Genomic DNA, 24,038 nt, shown 5'->3' with positions numbered 1-24,038 from the left:
TTGCTTCATAAATCATAATTATATGGAAGAGAAAATGTACATGGTAAAGACTAAAGAGTAGGGTTGGATAGTCATAGGTCATAGGACTGCATGTGTTCATAAAATCTTTTATTAGGGTAAAAGTTTTTGTTGGGTAAGTAGCAGGCACAATGGTGAAATGAGACTTTAATTTGAAGGGACAAAACTTATACAAGTATATGACACACGTATTTATTGTGTTCGTATATATATATATATATATATAGTATTTGAAAGTTGAATATAATTTGAAAACTAAAAATTTACTTATTTGAAATTAAATGATATTTTAATGTAAGAAGAAAGGTGAAGTGAGACTTTAATTTGAGGGGACAAAACTTATACAAGTATATGACACACATTTATTGTGTTCATATACACAATATTTGCAAGTTGAATCTAATTTGAAAACTAAAAATTTACTCATTTAAAGTTAAATGATATTTAATGTAAGAAGAAAACTCATAAAACAACATATTCATAATATTAAGTGTGTGTGGCTTCAATAAATTTCTGTTGTTTTTGTTACCATATACTATGAATATTTATGTCTTTAAAACTTCTATTAAGAAAGAGTATAGCTTGAAAGCAATATTAGACACTAGAGTAGAGCTTGTTGTTTAGCTCCATACTTTGTTGTTTATAAACAAAAATTTATGAAGGAGAATAAATTATTATAAAAAAAAAATTGATATCCTATTATAATTTCTTTTAATAATTTTTTTTTTCTTGTTAAAGATTCTTTTAATAAAATATGTTTCTTTTTATTTTTTAAAATAAAATTTGACATATAACATAGATAATCTCTATATATAATTGGAATCGAACACTTAATGTCTAATTTTTATTATTTTCAAAATACCCATAAAATATACTTTATATTACTCATGGCGCATGGAATATTATAAAAAAGACTATTAAGTAAATTCAAAAAATACATATAACAAACTCAAACATGCCCGGCAAAATCCATCCACCACTAAAATTTCAATTACGTTATATATGTCTTATATAGTTTCAAAATCATTTTCATTTGTCTTAATATCTTTCGAGGCCAAAGCATAAAAAAATAATAAATAAAAACTCACCATTTAAAATGATAATTACATAGTATAAATAAAATTTTGTTGTCATATCTTAGAGCATTCACAGCAGTGAATGCAAAATTTTAGCTATTTAGCTACACAAAAAGTCTCTTTATTTATTTTACCTACACACATGCTCCAGCAGTGAATCTATTTTAGCTTTTAACACAATAAAATAATATACACATCACAATAAAATAATATAACTATTACAAATAAAATAATATACACATCACAATAAAATAATATAACTACTACAATAAAATAATATATCCTACTACCAAAAAAAACAAACACAGTACCATCCACAGCCACTCTACCATCAGCCACAGCCACAGCAGCCGCCGCCGCCGCCGCCACCACCAGTAGCAGTACACAGTAGAAGGAAAAAAAAAAAACCAGTAGCAGTACACAGCAGAAAAAAAAAAAATAGTAGCATACACAACAGAAAAAAAAATTTCTTAGCACCACAAAACATGGCACAACCACTGCCATCACAGCCACTCTACCATCGCCATCGCCGACCCACGATTTATCTTATGCTCCAGACCAGTCATCGCCGATCACGCCATCCAACCCACTAACCCACGCCATCCACGAAACCCACTGACCCACACCATCGCTGATCACACCATCCACGAAACCCACCAACCCAATCGCCAATCACGCCATCCACCCACGAAACCCACTGACCCAATCGCCGATCACGCCATCCACGAAACCCTCACGCCATCCACGAAACCCTCATGCAATCCCCGAAACCCACCGGCCCAATCGCCGATCACGCAAAAAGAAGAGAGAAAGATAGTGAAGAGGTAGAGAAGGAAGAGAGAGCTGAGACTCTTGAGTTTGAGACGAAAAGAAAGAAAAGGCAGAGAGAGAGAGAAAGAATATTTTAATGGAAAAAGTTAAATAAAATATATATATATATATATATATATTTTTTTTTTTAGCTTTGAGCTATAGTGCACATTTATATATAGATGTGCACTGTAGCTGAACATCTAAATTTTTTAGATATGCCTCCACTGCTGCAGCATGGTTTTTATGATCATTGGTGCTAAAAAATAGCAATATAGCTATTTAGCACCACTACTGTGAATGCTCTCATATACTCTTTAATTCCAAAACAATACAAATAAAAAGGGCATTGGAAAAAGAAAAAGAAAAAGAGAGACATTAGTTTTGAGAATAAAAAAAGAATAATAAATTGATGACCATGAATTTTTTTTTTAAGAAATGATAAAAAATAAAAATAAAAATAAAAAAAACAAATTATTTGATACGAATATAGCGTGTTTTATTCAACTCTATCAATTACCAAGCATTATGCTTTATTCACCAAAACTTTATTAATTTTTTTTTAAAGATGATTTTCATAACATACAGGAACGGAGCCAAGATTTGGAGTTAACGGGGGGCTTTAGTTATGTGCAGTAACTCCAGCCTCCAGCTTTGCTGTTTAGACATTGATGGTTTTTTTTTTTGGTTCTTTGATGTGTGTATTTGTTACTAGGTAAGGACAAAATTATTTTGCTAATTTTTTTTTTAAAAGGGCTAGGTTGTTTGTTTAGGGTAAAATTTGTTGGTTGGACTTAATTTTTTTTAGTTTTGCTATTAGTAATTTTTGTTGTTGCGCTAATGTTTTTGGGCTTGTATATTTTGTTTTAGATTTTAGATCTACAATTTTTTTTATGACCTTTAAAAATAGAAAAATGTGAAGGATACAAACTTGTTTTATAAATTAATGATGTGGTGAGTGTTATTGGTAAGTAAAAAAATGATATAAGTGGTGAGCTCAAATACAAACCAATAAGAATTTGATATCTCAACACTTTGTAAAAATATTGTAGAAAAGTTTGTGACTATACTATTACTCTTAAAAGAATCATTCATATTGTTAGGAGGGCAAAGTGTAATTTTATAAAACAAAATTGCTAACATTAGTACCTATATATACTAATATTTTTAAAAAAAAAAAATTAGGGGGGCCATTGCCCCCTAAAGCCCAAGCTTAGTTCCGTCCCTGATAATATAATTGGTTTCTCGTTCTTTTAGTTATATCAAGTATCAACACCTAAATATACAGACATACTTAGCCTCCACTTTCTTTATTTTTAAAAAAAAATTATTTTATATCTAAAAATAGTAAACTAACTAGGAAAAATAAAGAAAACGGTAAATTCCACTAAACTCTCCTAAGGTTTGGGCTAATACCAATTAGGTCCAAGACTTTTAAAAAATGACCAACTTAGTCCTTAAAAAATAATTTTATCCCTAACTCCATTTAGCACTATTCACTCTTCTCTTTCTCATCTCAAACCATCTCTTCTATTCACTGTGGTTACACTAACATGAGCATGGATTTGAGCACAAATCACACTACACAGAGGCACCATCTCATAGAACACAAACATACACACACATACAAATTCCAAAACCTGAAACCCCAAAAAATCATCCCAGATTACTAGTCATACACAAATTCATATGCATGTACTAACAAAATCACATATTAGAGCCATTTTGAGACAAACCCTAAATCAAAAAATACCAGATCTCTCTCTTATTTACTTGCCCATAGTAAGTAAGTAAGAAGTAAAAGAAGAAGAGGAAAGTAAGCACACACCGCACGAGCTAAGCTAAGCAGGTAAGTAAACCTCTGTTTTTGTTTCTTCTTTTTCTTAGTTTCTCCCAAACTAATTTGTAATAGTCTTTTGCTATCTTCTGATTTGATTAGATCTGAAATCAGAGAGAAATGTCAAACATAGATATGGGGTCAAAAAATTTGGCAACCCCAACTCATTTTATACTAAGCCCAAGGCCCACGCCGAGGAGGAAGAAATGTCCGAGGACGAACGAAGAAAGTCCAAATTGCCAATAAACATCGCCGAGGACAATCCTGTTCTCGGCCAACCGAGATCATAGAAAGGAAGAGCAGCACGCCATCAAAGACAGCCTCCCAAAGCATTCCAAGAAGAAGGACAAGTACAATGGGCCAACCATGAGAGCACGGTGGAGGAGCAATTCAAGAAGAAACTGTCACCTCCGCATTAAATACCCACAACTAATGTTTTGGCCGCATTAATGAGGAAATGACCCCTGAACAGTGCTACCTTAGTTGCTGCAACTCACAGAAGGTTTAGGAAGGTGGCTGATGGAACAAGCACTCGAGTAGTGACCTGCATGGTCAACAAATGGAGAGCCAAGATCAACTGAAAAGGGATATATAATGTAAGAGATCCTTCAGAAAAATGGGATGGGGAATTAGAAACAGAAAACACAGTAGCTATTTGTATGATCTTTGAAACCTTTGTAACCTAGCACTAAAGAAATAATAAGAACTACAAGCTCCTCAGATGAGGGCTGATGACAGAATTTCATACTTTAGTCCATGTCCTTGTTATTCAAAGCAACCCATAACCGTGTCTAGTTGTCGTAACTCTCACTAAGGTCTAGTTCTTGAACCAATTCTCTATAAATTTATTGTAATGAGATAGTTGAGCCTGAGTTCACTCATCCAATAGTAGAAGTGCCCAAACCTAGTCCCTACAATAGACATAGAGGGAATATTGAAGGAGTTCCCAAACAATGGTCGTATCTCAAAGACCAAGATCATCTGCACTTTGGGTCTTGCATCTCGGACTGTTCCCATGCTCGAAAAGCTTCTCAAGGTTGGCATGAACGTCGCCATGACACTGATGTGAGAAGAGAGTGGAAGATGGTAGTGGAAAAAATGGGTTTTAGCCATGAAAGAGGGAGTCTTCAGGTGCCATGGGTATGGGTGAGAGAGAAAGGGAGCCGTTGTGGGTGTGGGAGAGAGAGAGAGAGAGAGAGAAGGGTTTGGCTAGTCAGGGATAAAATTGTCTTTTAAGGACCAAGTTGATCGGTTTTTAAAAGTTTTGGACTTAATTGGTATTAGTCCAAATCTCAAAGGGGTTTAGTGGAATTTACCATAAAGAAAATGAACCAAAAAAAAAAAAAAATCAATCTCAAGATTTCAGCATTTTTTAGTGAAGAAAACAGAATCATTAAATATTATCATTTCTATTTATAAAAAAAAAAAATTAAAAAAAAAAATTTGAAAGAGAGAGAGGACCTCAAGGTACTGATGGACCATTAGAATAGCGCTATTTGATTTTAAGAATTTATTAACAAATTCTCCCCTCCCCCAACTATTTTTTTTCTTTTACTTTGTACTTTTACCATAAAGAAAATGAACCCAAAAAAAAAAAAAAAATAAATAAAATCAATCTCAAGATTTCAACATTTTTAGTTAAGAAAACAGAATCATTAAATATAATCATTTCCATTTATAAAAAATAAAAAAATAAAAAGAATTGAAAGAGAAAGAGGACCTCGAGGTACTAATGGACCATCAGAGTAGCGCTATTTGATTTTAAGAATTTATTAAGAAATTCCCCCCCCCCCCCCCCAATTTTTTTTTTTTTTTTTTTTTACTTTGTACTTCGGTGGGTGAAATGAACATTAATGAGAACTCAACTAGAATTTTGGTTTTGGCATGAAATTAGTTGTATTATAATTACCTAGCAATAGCAAGAAAAGCGGTTGATAATATGTATATTTCTTTTAGTTTTATATATGGTATGGAACATTTTACAAAGACATTTGTTAGATTCTTTATACTAAAATTTAAGTTATTATGTGGTTATAGATATCCATGCAGATTTTTATTTGGAGCCGAATAATATCTCCATAAAAAAAGACAACGGAAAAACAAGAAACAAATACAAAAAACAGAAACAAAGAAAATCTAGACGTCAAACAGACTTTCATAAAGTAACAGAACAAATAATTAAATTAGATTCTGCAACCGATATAAAAAGCTAAAATTGTTTGGTGTAGAATCTAATTAGCATATAAATACATATCAAAATTTAAATCTAACGAACATAGAATTTTTCAGTAATATTTTTTTTTCTCGAGGATGCATAGAAGAGGGTGTAGTTTACCAAATGTACTGAAAAATTTATCTCTCGAGGTGTGAATGTTGAAGAGTACAAAAGTTCCAAATCCATGATATGATTAGATTTGATCAAATACATCTGTTGCTATGGATTCGTTCTTACTTCACTTGATGCCTGATTGCTAAGGAATTGGATTAGTCAATTGATTCGGGCAATCGTCCAGCACACATTTGGCCTAGCATGCCAAAGATGTTTTTGGTTATGTAATTTGGATAAAGGAAAATCCTAGTATAATTGAGTCTTCTTTGGTTTAATAAGATTTATTGTTTTTATCTTCTTCTTAATGAAAGCTACATAATTCTTATAAAAAAAACATAACAATTTGGTACTTCGTGAAGTTTCTAACAAAAACGTTCAAAATTCAAATCTCCTCCTCATTGTAATTATCAAATTATCCACACACACACAAAAAAAAGGGCATCTAAAATATTTTAAGAGTACAATAATAACATACTCACTCATCTCAAATAATACGTAATTCTACTAATTAAATTCATGATGAGACCTAGAGGCGGAGCTACATGTTAGGGTGGGAGGGCCATGACCCTCCAATTTTTTTGAAAATATCATTATAGTATATACAAATATTTAATATTTTAATAATTAGCCTCCAAAAATGGCCCTTCCCCCATATGAGTTAGTCTAACAATGTTTTTAAAAAAATTGTCCAATTGGTCTAGTAGGTATAGAAAATGTATTGTTTCTCAATTTTTTTTTTTTAAAAAAAATTGTAAAATGTGTTCTTGTATCTCTTAAAGTTTTGAGTCATTCATGTTTTTGAAAACTTCATTATTTCAATTGAAATTTTTTTACTCCCAATGGTAGACAATTTGGTAACTTATATTGAAATGAAAATTTTAAGGATTTCATAATAGAAGATGATGAAACTCATGAAAGATGAATTTAATTTTAAGAAACATTTAACTTTAAGGATTTCACTATATTAACTTGTGTGTGTATGTGTATGGAAGTTTGTATAAACTAACACAAATCGTACTCCCAAACAAAAATTTATGGCTCCACCCCTGCTGAGACCTTACTATTAATGTGGGAGGAAAGATTAACTAATTAAGTTTATAATTTTCCCATTTACAACTACAAAACAAATGTGGAAGGAAAGATGTGCACATATAATGACATCAGAAAACTACAAAATTGAGTTTGATATCACCGAAAGGAGGGCCATCCTTAACAACCTGTCGATGTCTGGTTAATTTCAAGATAAATAATGAAGAACTAGGCTTAATAATCTTTTATTAAATTCTTATAGGTGTTGACTACATTGTCTTCTTTCCTAATAATGGACTAAAATAATGTTATTTAAAATTTAAAATTGCTAAAAAGAAAAAGAAAAGTAAAACTAAAACAATTCAACTATCACATTTGCCATTGTTTATTGTATATATAAGGTTTTCCCTTCCTAATCTGTTGTCTTATTTTTATTTTATATATATATATATATATATAAATATTTAAAAAGATAATCTTAGTGTTGACAATGGCCCGGGAGGATAACCTAGAAGCACATATCAGTACTAGTCACATGCATGAGCAAATAGCGCTTGTTAATCTCAACTCTATTTATTAATTTATCATAATTTTTTTATTTTAATAATAAAATTTTGGGTTTAAGACTTCGTGTTTACATCATGTGATTCAATGTATACAAGTTGTACTGTACAATGTTGCTATTTGACTATAAGTAAATTAACATAGTTTATTCAGAGTAAAACTATATTAAGAATTTGTTTAAATTATCAATTATCGAAATTTTAAAGAAATTTAAGAGAAGTTTTATTAAATATCTTTAAGTTATAGTCTAACGTTTCCATATAAGTATAACACATACAAAACCATGAATAGGATTCCTTTTTCTTTTTTAATGGATTATCAAGATATAACATGCCTTCCTATCAATAATAATAATAATAAATATAACATGCCTCATTCAATCAAAACTATCTCTTAAAACACTAAAATAGTTCTAAATAGAAGATAAAAATAAAAGTCAACATTAATCCTTAAAGGCGAATGTAATTATAATATTTTAAAAAAATTTATAATTCGATTATTACAACGTTTGAATGGCAAGGAATCGAATCTTAGTTCTCTTTATAAAAAAGACTAAGCAATATTATTGAGATACAATAACTTTGGCTAATTTTAAAAAAAAAAAAAATTTAAATACACATTATAAGCACTAGGCAATACAGGTGTGGGGCCAGAAAATTGAGTTGCCAAGGCCCACTCCAACCCAGGCCCAGATGGCCCACGCCGAGGACACACGATGGGTCCGAGGATGACCCTATCCTCGGCCATCTGAGACCTTGGTACGGAGAAGGGCAAGCTCTGGGCGAACCGTCACCTCGGCATTGAATACGTTCACCTAACCCCTCTGGTCGCATTAATGAGGATGTAACCCCTTGCCAGGGCGACATCAATCAGGGTGAACCACTTGAGCACGGATATGACCTTTGATGGGATAGGCCGTCAGGAAGAAGGCCAATAGATGATCAACAAGAGGAAGAAGATGGGCATATATAAGAAAGGTGAGCAAAATGTACAGAGGGGGGCCTGAGAGGTCTTTTTTGGGGAAGGAAAAAAGGATGAAGCCTCTTCGGCCATGGGCCGAGGAGCATCCCTCAGTTGTAAATTGTTCTAAGTATTTTTTCAATAAAAGAGAAAGGTGTTCATGCTTCGTAAACGCCGGTCAGTGCCTAAACCTTCAACCCACTCTCTACAAATTCATTGTTCTGGGTTCGTTGGGCCTTTAACCCATCTCTTTTGGGCTTAGGCAACAAAAACAGACCCTACAATTGGCGCCGTCTGTGGGGAGGATTAGCGCACCGGCCGGCGCAACAGGCGACGGTTCTAAGTAATCATTCTATGAAAGATTGATGGTGATGCAAAAAAAAAAAAAAAAACACTGCAGAAAGATAAAAGTTCGAGACGGAAGATTCAACAGCAAAGAAAGAGAGCTCGATATTATTTCATAAAAAGAAAAGTTACAGATTACAATCAGAGGCTCAGGCAGGCGTGCTTTACAACTATTCCTACCAGCTAGTTCTACAATCAGAGGCCTAGGTGGACCCGCCCTAAAACTAGTTAGAGGGAAGTGTCAACCCGTGCTTTTATTGGCATCAAGAGAATGTGAGAACTTGACAATAAAAGCAGGGAAGGGGGAGGGCCAGCTTGTTTCAAGGCCACCAACAACTCCTTTCTCGGAGCGGCAGAGCTTGAACAAAGCGAGGAGCAGATGCAGGGGCACCGGGACGCCTTCCCCCATGATGTTCCCTTGATTCTCTCCACTCCTCACGAGCGTTGGCCGTTGGAGACGGCAACACTCGAGCACCAGCCATGACATGAGTTCGCACGTCTCCTCCGTCGGGGGTGCGCTCCGAGGAGAGACATTAGGTTCTTCAACAACATCCCTCCGGGCCACCGTGCATGGCGCCATCGGGGTTACGCCTAGACTCTGCCACATCGGAAGCTCAGTGGGGGCTGCGGCCACAACGGCTCTTGGCACGGATGTCCTCACACCCGCCCAAAGCCGCCTCATATCTACTAACTCCGGTCATAATTCCGGTGGGGTTATTAAAGGGGCTAGGGGAGCTGAAGGAGTGTGTTTTTTCTGTTTGCGTTGGAAAGTTCATGGAGTATGGAGAAACCATCCCCCCGGAAAGCCTTATATAGAGGATGGAGGTTGGTGAGAATTAATCCATGCAGAATTCGAAAAGAGAGTTACCAGCGGGGCTAATAATGAGGCCACCAAATTCCAAGGGGACCGTAGACCGTTGGATTTGTGCTAATTCACGAGGGCATTAATGAAGGCGCGTCTCGCGCACCGAAACGCCAAGCGCAGAACACGAACGGCCAAGGGACGCCTCGTAAATAAAAAAGATGGGGGCTCGAGCTGGAGGCGAGATCAACGCCACGTGTAAGATCCTAATCCGACCGAAGGAGGAATCGTCTCCAGTAAAGCGGTCCGAAGACAAACCCCTACTTACAAAAAAATGAAAGCGTTAGACAGAACCAAGGCACTGCATGGTCCTTGGACTCAGGCCTATGGGGAAACTACTCGCTCCTCTATACCTGGGTACTAGACAGAACCAAGGTATTGCATGGTCTTCGGACTTAAACCTGTGGGGAAACTAGATACTTACAGGGAAATGAAAGCGTTAGACAGAACCAAGGCACTGCATGGTCCTCGGACTCAGGCCTATGGGGAAACTACTCGCTCCTCTATACCTGGGTACTAGACAGAACCAAGGTATTGCATGGTCTTCGGACTCAAACCTGTGGGGAAACTAGATACTTACAGAGAAATGAAAGCGTTAGACAGAACCAAGGCACTACATGGTTCTCGGACTCAGGCCTATAGGGAAACTACTCGTTCCTCTATACCTAGGTACTAGACAGAATCAAGGTATTACATGGTTTTCGGACTCAAACCTGTGGGAAAACTAGATACTTACAGAGAAATGAAAGCGTTAGACAGAACCAAGGCACTGCATGGTCCTCGGACTCAGGCCTATGGGGAAACTATTCGCTCCTCTATACCTGGGTACTAGACAGAACTAAGGTATTGCATGGTCCTCGGACTCAAACCTGTGGGGAAACTAGATACTTACAGGGAAATGAAAGCGTTAGATAGAACCAAGGCATTGCATGGTCCTCGGACTCAGGCCTATGGGGAAATTAACCGCTCAATTAGACCATGGTGCCGAACAGAACAGGGGCATCGCATGGCCCTCGGACTCAGGCCTACAGGGAGGCTAACTACAAAATATCCCAAGTTAGGAAATGACCAAGCCCCACCTGGCCCTTGAGACGTAAGAGAGCTGCCCATGCATACGTTCTCTCTCCTTATCATCGTTACTGGCGCAACTGACCGACATGCAATTCAAGCTAAAGTCATACAGATCTAAGGAAGAAAGGAAAAGCAAACAGCGTGTACACAAATAAACAATTCAAATAAAGGGAAATCAAATTCGCATTACAACGATGAGTTTATAAAAATTGCATGGCAAGAGCCACAGTACATAGAGGGGAAGTATAACAAAATAAAATGACAACGCGAAAGGAGGACGAGCCGAGACGCCGGGGAGTTTACTCCTTTTGCTTGGGCTGGACAGTGGCAACCCCTGACCCCTCCGAGCCCTGGCCTAAGGGGACAGCCTGCGGGGGTACGGCGAGAGCGGCTGCTTCCTCAGTGGTGTGGGCTGGATCATTGGAAGGGATCTCCACTATCTCTTGGGGCGCCTCCTCACTCGAATGCTCCCCCAGTTCAGCTGCCCGCACCTCTTCAACAATCTCCCCAACCGCAGGGTCCTCAGGGACGGCCTTGCAGATAGCGGAGGGGTAGTACACGTTCTCTGCCTTCCATAGGTCGGACGCGGCCTCCACCCCAGCTTGCTTGAGGGCCTCAGCCCAGACCTGGGAACAATACCGCCTACACACCCTCGGGACTTGAGCCTTGTAGGCGGCCTCCACCGAAGCCATCCCATCAGCATAGGCTGCGAACTCAGCCTCCTCCTTGGCACGCTCGGCCAACTCCCTGCCGTGGTCAGCCTCGTCCTTAGCCCGCAGAGCCTGGTCTCTGGCCCCATTCGGCCCTCCTTTGGGACTCCTCGGCCTTTGTTGCCTTAGCCTGCAGATCAGCGACTAGATCCCTCGCGATCCGCAACTGCTCCTCCGCCTCGCCCAGGTGCCTCGTCTGCTCATCGGCCTGAGTCTGGGCACCCTTAAGACCAGACAGAGCATTGTCCCGCTCCCTCGTCACTGCCGTCAGAGCCTCTCGGGCCTTGGCGAGGTCAGCCTCGGAATTCTTCAGGGTCCGGGTGGCCTCGAAGCGCCAATCATGCTCCCGTTTGAGGTCCTCCTTCTGGTCATTCGCCGCCCCTTCCAGCCTAAAGATAGCTTGTACGGCCTGTCAGAATAACCAGTGTGCTATGAGCCCTATAAGAGGAAAAGAGTAGGAGAAGAGTTGAGGTTGTAGCCCTTACCATCCCCACATATCGTTTAAGGCTGAGGAAGACCTGCTCGCTCGTCAAAGAGTTAAGCTCAGTCATGTTCGCCGGGAGCAGCAGACTCCTCTCCAGTGCGTCTGCTACGCGTGTACCTTCACCCTCGTTGAAATCCCTGAAGGAGGCGTTATCCCTCAAAGGCTCCCCACGGAGCATCGGGGCTGGGAGCCAAGCCTGGACCTCGGAAGAGGTTGTGTCGACGACCTACCTCTCCTGGCTCTGGTCGCCTATCTTAAGCTGCTTGGACGGCCACAGAGTAGTGTCCTCCTCCTGTGAGGACACTGTCCTATCCTCCACGATCCTTTTACCCTTATCCTTCTTCTTCTTAGGGCCAGCAGGCACGGTTCCAGAGGGCAAGCGCGTCCGAGAAGGAGAATGAGGGAGCTTCTGCCGAGCGGAAGTCAACTTAGCCTTTGGAGGAGGAGTAGGAGTTTTCTGTTGGGGCTCCCCCGGCTGGCCCTCAAGCAAGTCCAACAATTTGGTGGTGGGTTTCCTCTTGTAACCCATTGATGGCCGAGGAGTGGCTTCTGAAGCAAGGAGGTCTGCCTCGGTCAGATTGGGGTCACCCAAGTCTCCGGGAGGGTCATCGGACTGATCAGGCTGGGCGAAAACGTCAAACGCGTCCTCTTTCCCCGCTGGAGCTTCCTCAGCTGCCTCAGTGAACGGTTGGGAAGAGGAGGGGACGGCTAATGTGACAGCTTCCTGGTCAGAGGTCTCCTCGGGGAACGAAAATCCGTCCTCGGTCACAGTAATCCTCTAGAGCCAAGGATCGTTGGCGAGGATGACGTGCTTCAGAACCGGGAACGATTTCTGGGTAGGTGTATAACCCAAAATTATGTGGGCGGCCCTAACCTAGTTGTCGTCCTCGTTTATGTACACCGGCGCCCTCAGCACCTTTTGCAAATCTTCCCGGTGGATCAGATGGAAATGACGCTGGAAGGCGTGCGGGTCTGCAAACGGAAAGCACCACGACGTTAGTAAAAAAGAAAGGGGTAAAGAAAAAAGACGAGAGCTTGAAATCCTATCTGTCTCCCACTGCCCCACCTGGTGTTCCCTTTGTTGTTGGGCAGTGAAGGCCATCGTGCCACTCCCCTGACACAATGAGGAAATCCTCATAGAACCCCTTGCTGGACTCGGGGAGGCACTGAATGAGCCGCACCCTGTCGTCTCTCGTCTTCAGGTAATACGACTTGCCCTTAAGAAGCTGAAGATTGTAACACCAGTTCACGTTATGATGGGTCAACCTCAGCCCCATCTTCTCTTTCAGGGCGTCCACACAGCCCAGAATCCTAAAGACATTTATCCCACACTAGGTGGGGGCCAACCGAAAGTGCATGAGGTAATCCCTCATCACCGGCCCCATGGGGATCGTCATCCCCCCTTCAAGGAAGGCGACTACGGGAATTACCACTTCGCCCTCCTGCCTGTATATGCGCCACTCCCCGTCCTCACAATGTCTCAGATTCACATTGCCGGGAATTTTGTAGTCGGTGATGAATTTCTCCATCGCCTTCTCAGTATCGACGTATTTCTTAAACCTACCCATCCCAGTATACGCCTAAAAGAACTAAGAAAGAACAGGCGAAGCAGAAAAAAGGGGCAAAGAGAAAGAGAGGCTAAAAGGAGATAGAGCGACTTACAGGAAAGAGGAAAGGGCTCCTTGGACAGGCTTTTGTGCTGGAGGTGCTAATAAGAGTGTGGCTGAGCTCAGGAGGGGCGCACGAATGTTCTAGATTACAAATGAGGAACTGGAAAAAGCGGTTCGTACGGGTATTTATACCCCAAATCGAGGAACCATGCGGGTTTTTCCGCTCATAAATGCAAGACGAATCTCCACCGTTGGATGGGTAACGCCTCATTGGACGTGGGGAGCACAGAGCCGCCTGAATTTAATGATGGACACGTTACGTGCTCCGAAACGTCAGCGACGTGCCCTTGGCAGGTGAATGGACCCCAGCACTAACGAAGGGTGGGGGGGAGGGGTAAGGCCGAGGATGTCAAAATCTTTCTCCTCGCCTGAGGATGCGTGCAGCAAGATTTTGAGGGGCTATTGTGGGGCCAGAAAATCGAGTTGCCAAGGCCCACTCCAACCCAGGCCCAGATGGCCCATGCCGAGGACGCACGATGGGTCCGAGGATGACCCTATCCTCGGTCGTCCGAGACTTTGGTACGGAGAAGGGCAAGCTCTGGGCGAATCGTCACCTTGGCATTGAATACGTTCACCTAACCCCTTTGGCCGCATTAATAGGGATGTAACCCCTTGCCAGGGCGACATCGATCAGGGTGAACCACTTGAGCACGGATATGACCTTTGATGGGATAGGCCGTCAGGAAGAAGGCCAATAGATGATCAACAAGAGGAAGAAGATGGGCATATATAAGAAAGGTGAGCAAAATGTACAGAGGGGGGCCTGAGAGGTCTTTTTTGGGGAAGGAAAAAAGGATGAAGCCTTTTCGGCCATGGGCCGAGGAGCATCCCTTAGTCGTAAATTGTTCTAAGTATTTTTTCAATAAAAGAGAAAGGTATTCATGCTTCGTAAACGCCGGTCAGCGCCTAAACCTTCAACCCACTCTCTACAAATTCATTGTTCTGGGTTCGTTGGGCCTTTAACCCATCTCTTTTGGGCTTAGGCAACAAAAACAGACTCTACAACAGGCAAAACATTTTATTTGGAAAAGAGCTTTATTTTAATTAGAAAGGATATTAATTTGGGGGTATAATTGTCACTTAAAAAATATAGAACCTTTATATATCATAAAAAAAAGGTAAAATGAATTCCACAATCTCCACAAAAATGAAGTTTTGTAGGAATTGAGATCTTGTAGAGTTCTTAGACTAACTCTGTAATAGAGTTCCTAAAATCTTATCCATTCATTTTGAAATAAGTGGATTAGATTTTATCGCGTCATTAATTTTAATAAAAAAGGCATTGACTCTCATCATTTTGATATTTATTTAATTTAAAGCATTAATGATGTGGTACATTTCATTATACTCATTTCAAAATAAATGGTGGAGTTGCCCTAAAAATTCAATACCTCCACATGCATTTGAATTCTCTTGAGTTCTTTACAAGTGAAGAACTCACCCACAAAACAATCCAAATCAACTCAGTGATCACTTATAGTCTGCAGATCTATGTTGCCAAGAGAAGAAGAAAGATAGATAGCACTTTATTATTATTATTTTTGAGAGAGAGAGATAGAACTTTTCTATTTCCTGACTAATTGTATGCCCGTGCATGGATTAATTAGATTTTATTTATAAAGTAAATAAAATATCGTAACTATAAGTGAAAATCAAACAATAAAATAATTAATAAAAAATATTAAAAACTATATTATGTAAAAGAAGCCTAGGTAAGATCTGTTTTTTCTTTATCAAACTAAAAATTATGGTCAATGAATAAAATAATTTAAAATAGATAATGTGAGGACCTGATTTGGGTAGTAAATCCTCTACGTGAAAAGACTTAGGCCCAAGAAGCCCAAAACAATAAATTTATAGAGAATGAGTTGAAAAACTAGGCTTTAGTTTATCAAACAAACATTGGAACAAATTTAAGTAGGAGAATGAAAAGAAGCAGTATTATATTGAAGGAAAAACAGTCATCGGCAAGATCCGAGGTGAACTGTTCTTGTTTTTTATTCTCAGATTTGGTTACAAGTTTGATTCCTAAATGCTATAGTGTTTTTCCTATGAATTTCGAACCCCTCTCTATGAAGGACCTCTCTCCTTATATAGTTCCTTCTAAAACATCTCGATCTTACACTTGTTGATCACTTGTATTACTACTTGAGTGCTTGTCCCATCAGACACCCTCTTTGGTAATATAGACCTTTGGGCAGTTAACTTTATACTGTTTAGGAGTCTTCTCTACATTAATGTAGTCAGGATAGTAGCTGCAGAACATTAAATGCGGTGGTGACAGTTTTCTTCCCAAGATATCTGAAACTTTCTCCCCGTCTAATGTCTCCACAATGTCTATTCATACTGATAGAACTTTCTATAAGGTTCTCTTCCAAGGAGACACTTGTCCTCGGCTCGTCCCGCTGAGCCTTTATGGCCAAAACTAACTCTTTTATCATTTAACACGGTCTCCAATGATGGAGATTTTTTCTCCTCAGACTAGTTCTAATCCTTGGCTTGGGCCAAAGGCCCGATATACAAATCTATACTGGACCTCCAGGTCTAATATCCCTACAAATAATAAAACTTAATTTCTTTAAAAAAAAAAAGTTTCACTTAAATAATGCAATTTTGATTGAAATATTAATATTAAATTTATTAGAACTTTGGTTCATATAGAGTAAAGTTAACTTAATAATATCTTAATGTGTTTATACTTTATGGTTTTGTGTGTACCATTTTATTGTAAATGTGGCGTAAGGTTAAGGTATCAACTTGTAACAAACATGAATTTTAAGACCTAAATTTTATTATATAGTATATGATTTTTATTTTCATTATAGAAAGTTGAGGGAACTTATCATGAATTATCTAAATAATTATAAATACCACTTATTTAATTACTATTAAAGAGGGTTGGATGAGTGTTTTTATGAATAAGAGATATAATTCATTTTCATAATTTTCCATTGGCATTTTTATGCAGAAAAAAAATCCCTCGAAGAAAGTTATGGCTATGTTTGTTATAGCTTACAAGTTATATATCAAATTATTTTCACCTTCAATTTATGTACAATTTTTAAAAGCTCACTTACAAAAAATGGCAAGAAGCCTTTTCACTATAAGCTATCAAGATGGAATTAGACTGCTTTTCCTATTAAATATAGCTTAATTGGTACAGCCCTGCTCTTGAACTTGGGTAGTTGATATTATGGGTTGGATGTCTAATTGTTTAAGTGCTAATGATAGTTGGAAAACAGTTTCCTTTAAGGGGCACTATTGCTAGACCAATATGATAAGAGCCACTTATGTGTATTAGCTCCTAATACTCAAACCTTGGCTCGAGGTATTTTCTTTACCCTTTCTTACCTTTAAAAACATGGGCACCTAGTGTTTTTGAGCTATAAAATTAGGGTTTGGCTTACCTTCAGTATTTTTTTTAAACGAATCTTATTTTGTTTCAATGAGAGACTGTCACATCACCTACTAACTAAATAAAATGTTGTGATTAAAATCCACTACGACTTGCTATTATATATTTAAAATAAAAGGACGTGTCTCGTTAAAAAAGCACCAAAAGTAAACCAAACCCATAAAACTATACCATTAAACACTTTATTTAGATTAAGCTTAAAATTAATATGAGCATTAGTGCACCACACCCGTTTTTATTCCAAATAATGAATGGACATAAATGACTATGCTTATATTTGAAGTCACACTCAATATATCTATCCATTTTGAGAGAGAGAACGCGATGATAATAAATACAACAGTGAAGCTAGATTTTCCAAATAAGTAAATTTTAAGTTATTTTATTTATAAATTTTGCAAGAGGGAGGAAGGTATTTATTAAAACCGAGGGGGACCATGGCTCCCCTCCCTCCACCTGTAATGACGATGACAATAAATAATAATAATAATAATAATATTGATCATTAATTAAATTAACTAGATTAAAATATGAAAATAATAAACAATTTCAATCGGACAAGGTTTAACTGTAAAATTGGTTGTAGTTTAATTGTTTAAGGTTACAACTTTACTCAATATCTTTTTATTAAAGGTGAATTTTGATAAATTTACCATTGGATTATATTTTCTTCTTATATCTTTCATACTTGCAAAATTTTTAGAAAATTAAAGATCAATAGTTATGTTATTAATAAATTATTTAAATTGCAAGTTTTTGTAATTTAAAATTATGCATAAAATATAAACTTATAGATCATATGATAAATAATATCCAATTTGACACAAAATTTGACATGTGTATTAAGAGCATAAACAATATGCAATTCAATTGTTAAAGTTTCAAAATATGTAGTAATATTTATTTTATTAAGTAAGATTATAGTTTTAGGTTACAACCAATTTTGTAGCTAAATTTTGTCCATTTCAATATTTCATCTTTTATCCTTTCTCAAATGTAAAACTAGTTATCAATTTTGTTACCAAACCAAGGTAACAACTTCATAGTACTTTTGGTTTCGCACTATATCTCAAAAATTCAATTACTATAGCTTTTATTTCGGCAACATTATCATATAGACCCTTAGTTTAACGAAATCAAGCAATAATAACAAGGGGAAAAATGCAATAATGAATTAATGATCATAATGAAAATATATTTAAGTCATGTGACGGAATAAGCTAATATGAAATTTAAAAATTAAAATACTAAAAATACTAGTAAATTTACTACAAAGAACTTATAAAAATGTAAAAGTAAATGTGTGGGTGACACGTTACTAACATAAAAAATAAAATTTTGAATTACATATATATTTTTATTTTGCTTATTTGACAAAAAAAATTATTAATATATCTTAAATGGCAATATTTGCATAAACTATAACATCATATGGTTCCAAAAAAGAAAAAGAAAAAGAAAAAGAAAAAGAAAAAAAGAAAGAAACAAGAAACTATAACATCATTAAGGGTGTGTTTAGATACCGATTATTTTGTTGAAATTAAAAAATTATTGTTTTAAGTACGGTAAATAAATGTAAAAGTTAGTTGAAATAGTACAGTAAAATTCATGAATAGTATTAAAAAGTGCACTGAGATACATAAATAGTAACAAAAATAAGCTACGCACGCTAAAATTAATAGTTATAAATCAAACTAAACGCCAAAAATTAATAATTAAAATAATTTTATAATATAAGTAGAACCGACGGTAGAAAAACTACGCAATCAAGGATAGAGGAGCTCCTTCAAGAACTAGTATGTATGGTCGCCTAGTTGGACAGAAATCAGCTTTTTATACAAAGCCAGCTGATTATTTGACTTTTAGGAACTACAGTGGGGCCCATCAGAGCTGCTAATATCAGCAATTTTAAAAAACAAAAAACAAACAAAAGAAAAATAAATTAAAAAATATCAATTAGAAATGTGGTTGGTGGAAGTCAATGTCCTTTCTCACACTTTGTTAAGGAAGGTTAGTCTGTAAGATTGGAGAGAGAGAGAAAGAGAGAGAGAGGTCAAAGTGATAGACAGAGTGGGGTTATCATATCACATATTATCAATACCGGTATGTTTTGGATTTACTACTAACAAAGTAATTGTGCCCTTGATGCGGAGAGTTGTTTCTGCTTTGTTTGCTTTTAATTATATCTTTAACAAACAGTGTCACAGAGAGAGAGAGAGAGAGAGAGAGGGTTAGGTCTTTGAGTTTGAGCTCTTTCATGTTTCCTGGGAGTATTTTGACTCTGCTTTCTCTCTATTCTGTGTTGATTTTTTGAGAAAGCCCTTTTCTTTAACATTGTTTTTTTTTTTTTTCAGTGTCTTGTGGGGTTGTGAGCTTCCTAATGAAAGTTTGAGGATCTGGGTTCTAGGATTTGACCCCTTTTACTCTCGATCTTTTTTGGGTTTTCTTCAAATTTGTTGTTTTTGTTGTCTATATGTGTGATTTTCCCAGTTCCCAAACTAATTGAATAGCATTTTTGTTGTGGGGGCTTTCACTAAAAGGTCTTAATTTTGGGGTTTGGATTCTAGTTTTTTCATCATCACATTTACTTGGTGTCCAAAAATAGATCTGTGAATTTTTGGGTTTTCTTTGATCTGAATTGCTTTCATGCATATGTCCATATGGAAACCCATTTCCCACTGCGCTGCTCTGCTACTGGACAAGAAGAGCAGAAAAAAATATGGGTCTGATTCTGCTTCCGAAACCAAGAAGAACTCATCGGTTCTCAGGAAATTGCAAGAGAACAAGCTCAGGGAAGCTCTTGAAGAAGCTTCTGAAGATGGGTCTCTCTTCAAATCCAAAGACATGGAGTCTGAGGCTAACCAAGAAGAGAGCTTGGGGAGGTCTCGTTCGCTTGCCAGGCTCCACGCCCAGCGTGAATTCCTCAGGGCCACTGCACTCGCCGCAGAGCGTACTTTTGAGTCTGAAGATGCCATTCCTGATCTCAATGAGTCTTTCTCAAAGTTTCTCACTATGTATCCCAAGTACAGGTCCTCAGAGAAGATTGATCTGCTGAGGTCGGAGGAGTACTCTCACTTGTCCCCAAAGGTATGCCTTGATTACTGTGGGTTTGGCTTGTTTTCTTATGTTCAAACTCTTCATTATTGGGAGTCTTCTACGTTTAGTTTATCTGAAATTACTGCAAATTTGAGTAATCATGCGTTATATGGCGGTGCGGAGAGAGGGACTGTTGAGCATGATATAAAGACTAGGATTATGGATTATTTGAACATCCCTGAGCATGAGTATGGCCTTGTTTTTACTGTGAGTAGAGGGTCTGCTTATAAATTGTTGGCCGAGTCATACCCTTTTCATACGAACAAAAAATTGTTGACAATGTTTGATTACGAGAGTCAGTCTGTGAATTGGATGGGTCAGAGTGCTAGAGAAAAAGGAGCTAAAGTGTATAGTGCATGGTACAAATGGCCAACCTTGAAATTGTGCTCCACTGATTTGAGGAAGCAAATTTCTAGTAAGAAGAGGAGGAAGAAGGATTCTGCGGTGGGTCTTTTTGTGTTTCCGGTTCAGTCTAGAGTTACTGGGGCTAAGTATTCGTACCAATGGATGGCACTAGCACAACAAAATAATTGGCATGTCTTACTTGATGCTGGGTCATTGGGTCCCAAAGACATGGATTCACTTGGGTTGTCCCTATTCCGACCGGATTTCATTATCACATCATTTTACAGGGTATTTGGATATGATCCAACTGGTTTTGGATGCCTTCTGATCAAGAAATCAGTGATGGCAAGCCTTCAAAGTCAATCTGGATGTACTGGGGCTGGAATGGTGAAGATTACCCCGGAATATCCTTTGTATCTGAGTGATTCTATGGATGGTTTGGAAAGATTGGCAGGAATAGAAGATGATGAAGTTGCTGGGAATGGTGAGAAAACGTCTGAAACTCGCCAGGGAATACAGCTGCCTGCCTTTTCTGGTGCATATACATCTGCCCAGGTGAGGGATGTGTTTGAGACTGAGATGGATCATGATAACAGCTCTGATAGGGATGGGACAAGCACAATCTTTGAAGAAGCTGAGAGTATTTCAGTTGGGGAGGTGATGAAGAGCCCAGTTTTCAGTGAAGACGAGTCATCAGACAACTCGTACTGGATTGATTTGGGTCAGAGTCCATTGGGGTCTGACAATTCAAGCCAACTAAACAAACAGAAAGTGGCCTCTCCCTTACCGCCTTTTTGGTTTACTGGCAGAAAGAACCACAAGCAGCTATCCCCAAAACTCTCTTCCAAGATATATGGTAGCCCATTATATGATGACAAGGAGGTTAGCCTTGGGCCTCATGATGACCACCATGTGCTATCATTTGATGCTGCTGTCATGTCAGTTTCCCAGGAATTGGACCGTGTCAAGGAGATCCCTGAAGAACAATTTGCAGAGACGAACCCCACTGCAGGAAATTGTGGAAAGTGTTTTGATCGTGTTCATGTTCAGGAGATCCAAGAAGAACTTGCAATTAGCAAACCCCTTTCTACTGGGTCTATGTCAAAGTCTCTGGTGAATGGGGTGAATGGATCCCATGTCAAAATATCAACTTCTGCCTGTCAGCATTGCAGCCAAGAGAATGGATCAACCTCTGAAATTTTCCCAGAGGTGAAAGAGAGTGCCATAAGAAGAGAAACTGAAGGTGAATTTAGGTTATTGGGGAGAAGGGAAGGGAATAGGTATGCTGGTGGTAGATTTTTTGGCGTGGAAGAGAATGAACCATCAAGCAGGGAAAGGAGGGTATCCTTCAGCTTGGAAGACAATCGTAAAGAGCACCTCCAGACATTGGAGCCAGTAGAAATATCTGTAGCCAGCCTAGATGATGAGGAGCAAAGCAGTGATGGTGAGTATGCTGAGGGTCAAGACTGGGACAGGAGGGAACCTGAGATAATACCTCGACATCTTGATCACATTAATATGTTGGGTCTCAATAAAACCACCCTCAGACTGCGGTTTTTGATCAATTGGCTTGTGACCTCATTACTGCAACTAAGATTACCTGGTTCCAATGGGGATGACGGTCCAAATCTCGTCCACATCTATGGCCCAAAAATAAAATATGAAAGAGGGGCAGCTGTGGCTTTCAATTTGAGAGACAGAAACCGGGGGCTAATCGGTCCAGAAGTTGTTCAGAAGCTGGCTGAAAGAGAAGGTATCTCTCTTGGCATTGGCTTCCTCAGTCACATAAGGATTTTAGATAGCCCAAGACAACAACGTGGTGCTTTGAATTTTGAAGATACTACCCTGTGCAGGCCAAAGGAAAATGGCAGACATGATGGAGGAAAAAGCGGATTCATACGAGTTGAGGTTGTTACTGCTTCCCTTGGCTTTCTTACTAACTTTGAGGATGTTTACAAGTTGTGGGCTTTTGTGGCAAAGTTTCTTAATCCGGCATTCTTCAAAGAGGGTGGGCTTCCAACAGTAGAAGAAGGTTCTGAGACATAAGACAAAACATGACAATCCTGCTGTTCAAGTATGAGTATAGTTGTGCTTTTGGCTTTGAAAATTCTTCAGAGGAATCTCCCTCAGTTACAGTGGAAAATTGAGAAGCTTCAGAAAGGAGGAAAAAACCTCTGCAAGGATGGAAGGTATTTATTTCTGAATGGCCAGATACCTGAGCCCTTTGCTCTTTCTCAGGACACAATGCATCTGGGTGAATTTGTTAATTCATGTTTGTTATAGCTCCAAGTTTTCTTTTTCCTTTTTTCAAGTTCAGGTTCTTGTAGAGTTGGCTTTAGAAATTGATATCTTCTCAGAAGTCTTGGTGAGCTCAAAGCTGAAATTTCTGGACAGAATTTCACCATGACACTACATTCTGCTCTATACAAAATTAGATTTATTGCTTCTGTAAAGAATTAGCTTAGTGCCTACCGTGGACTGTGGTTTGTACTAATACTCAATGGCATGTTTATTGTTGCCTCAGGAAAAAAAAAGGGTTTAGGATCCCCCACAATGCATCACAGAAAGTTGGTACAAAATTGAGTTCACATGAAATCATCACTTACATCACTTTTATTGTAGTCTAATTACAACTTTTTACCTTAGCAGTCATGAAAAAATTGAGAAAATTGTTGTTTATCTAATTAACATTGACAAAAATTTCTATCAAGGTCAGTTGCTTGTCTAAATTGGATTTCATGTCAAAGGCATGATTAGTAAAGTAGGTATCCTTTTCTTGACATGAAAATAAGAAATTATGCTTCCAGCGAAAAAACCAAGAAAATAAGAAAGTTTATTATATTACTGACGAAGTCCAATTCGACTTTTGTTTTGTTTTTATTTTTATTTTTATTTTTCTTTTTTGAAGAAAAAATATATCAAAAAAGAAAAAGAAAAAAAAGGAACAATTGGAATTAGATTAGATTAGATTAGATTTAGACCAGGCCTACTCAACCACCAAGAAAGAGTAGTGATTTGATGTTAACAGGAAATAGATATTCTTTGCATAATGCGAAGAGCATTATCAAAATGGAAAAAGTGAAAGTAACCAAAGATTGGCCTAATTTTGAATGTATGGGATCTCTTTTGTCTTTGTAATTATCATAATTGGGCCATACCCATTGAGTTTTGTTCCCATGGAAATATTATGGCGAAAGTAGAATCATTCGGTTTCTATTTTCTTTTGACCTGTGGATTCTGAGTTCTAGGGAAGCTTGAGAGGGTCCTTCTCGTGAAGTTGGTAGGGTATGATAATCCAAAGCCTGTTTTTTCCTATAAAAGAAATGGAAATAAGCAACCTAGTTGAACAAGCCTCAGTTTCAATATATTTTTCATCAGGGAAGTCTTTTTATACCATCTAAAAGATTGCATTAATGT

The 24,038-nt window shown here is 38.1% G+C and overlaps 1 protein-coding gene across 1 annotated transcript; it reads left to right on the top strand.

Annotated features, from left to right (window-relative positions):
* Window positions 1-19,176: 19,176 nt before the first annotated feature.
* LOC136069398 (uncharacterized) lies at window positions 19,177-23,231 on the top strand. Its single transcript, XM_065777870.1, has one exon. The coding sequence runs from the start codon at window positions 19,827-19,829 to the stop codon at window positions 22,665-22,667; it is 2,841 nt and encodes a 946-aa protein (XP_065633942.1). The 5' UTR covers window positions 19,177-19,826; the 3' UTR covers window positions 22,668-23,231.
* Window positions 23,232-24,038: the final 807 nt, after the last annotated feature.

This window comes from Quercus suber, unplaced genomic scaffold (assembly GCF_002906115.3).
Source record: "Quercus suber isolate HL8 unplaced genomic scaffold, Cork oak 2.0 scaffold_166, whole genome shotgun sequence".
NCBI lineage: Eukaryota > Viridiplantae > Streptophyta > Magnoliopsida > Fagales > Fagaceae > Quercus > Quercus suber.
The sequence above is the reverse complement of the archived record's forward strand: the minus strand, read 5'-3'. Positions and strand labels throughout refer to the sequence as shown.

Bases quoted from the DNA above. Each gene is read 5' to 3' on its own strand.
- LOC136069398 (XM_065777870.1), top strand. From the start codon at position 19,827: ATGCATATGTCCATATGGAAACCCATTTCCCACTGCGCTGCTCTGCTA.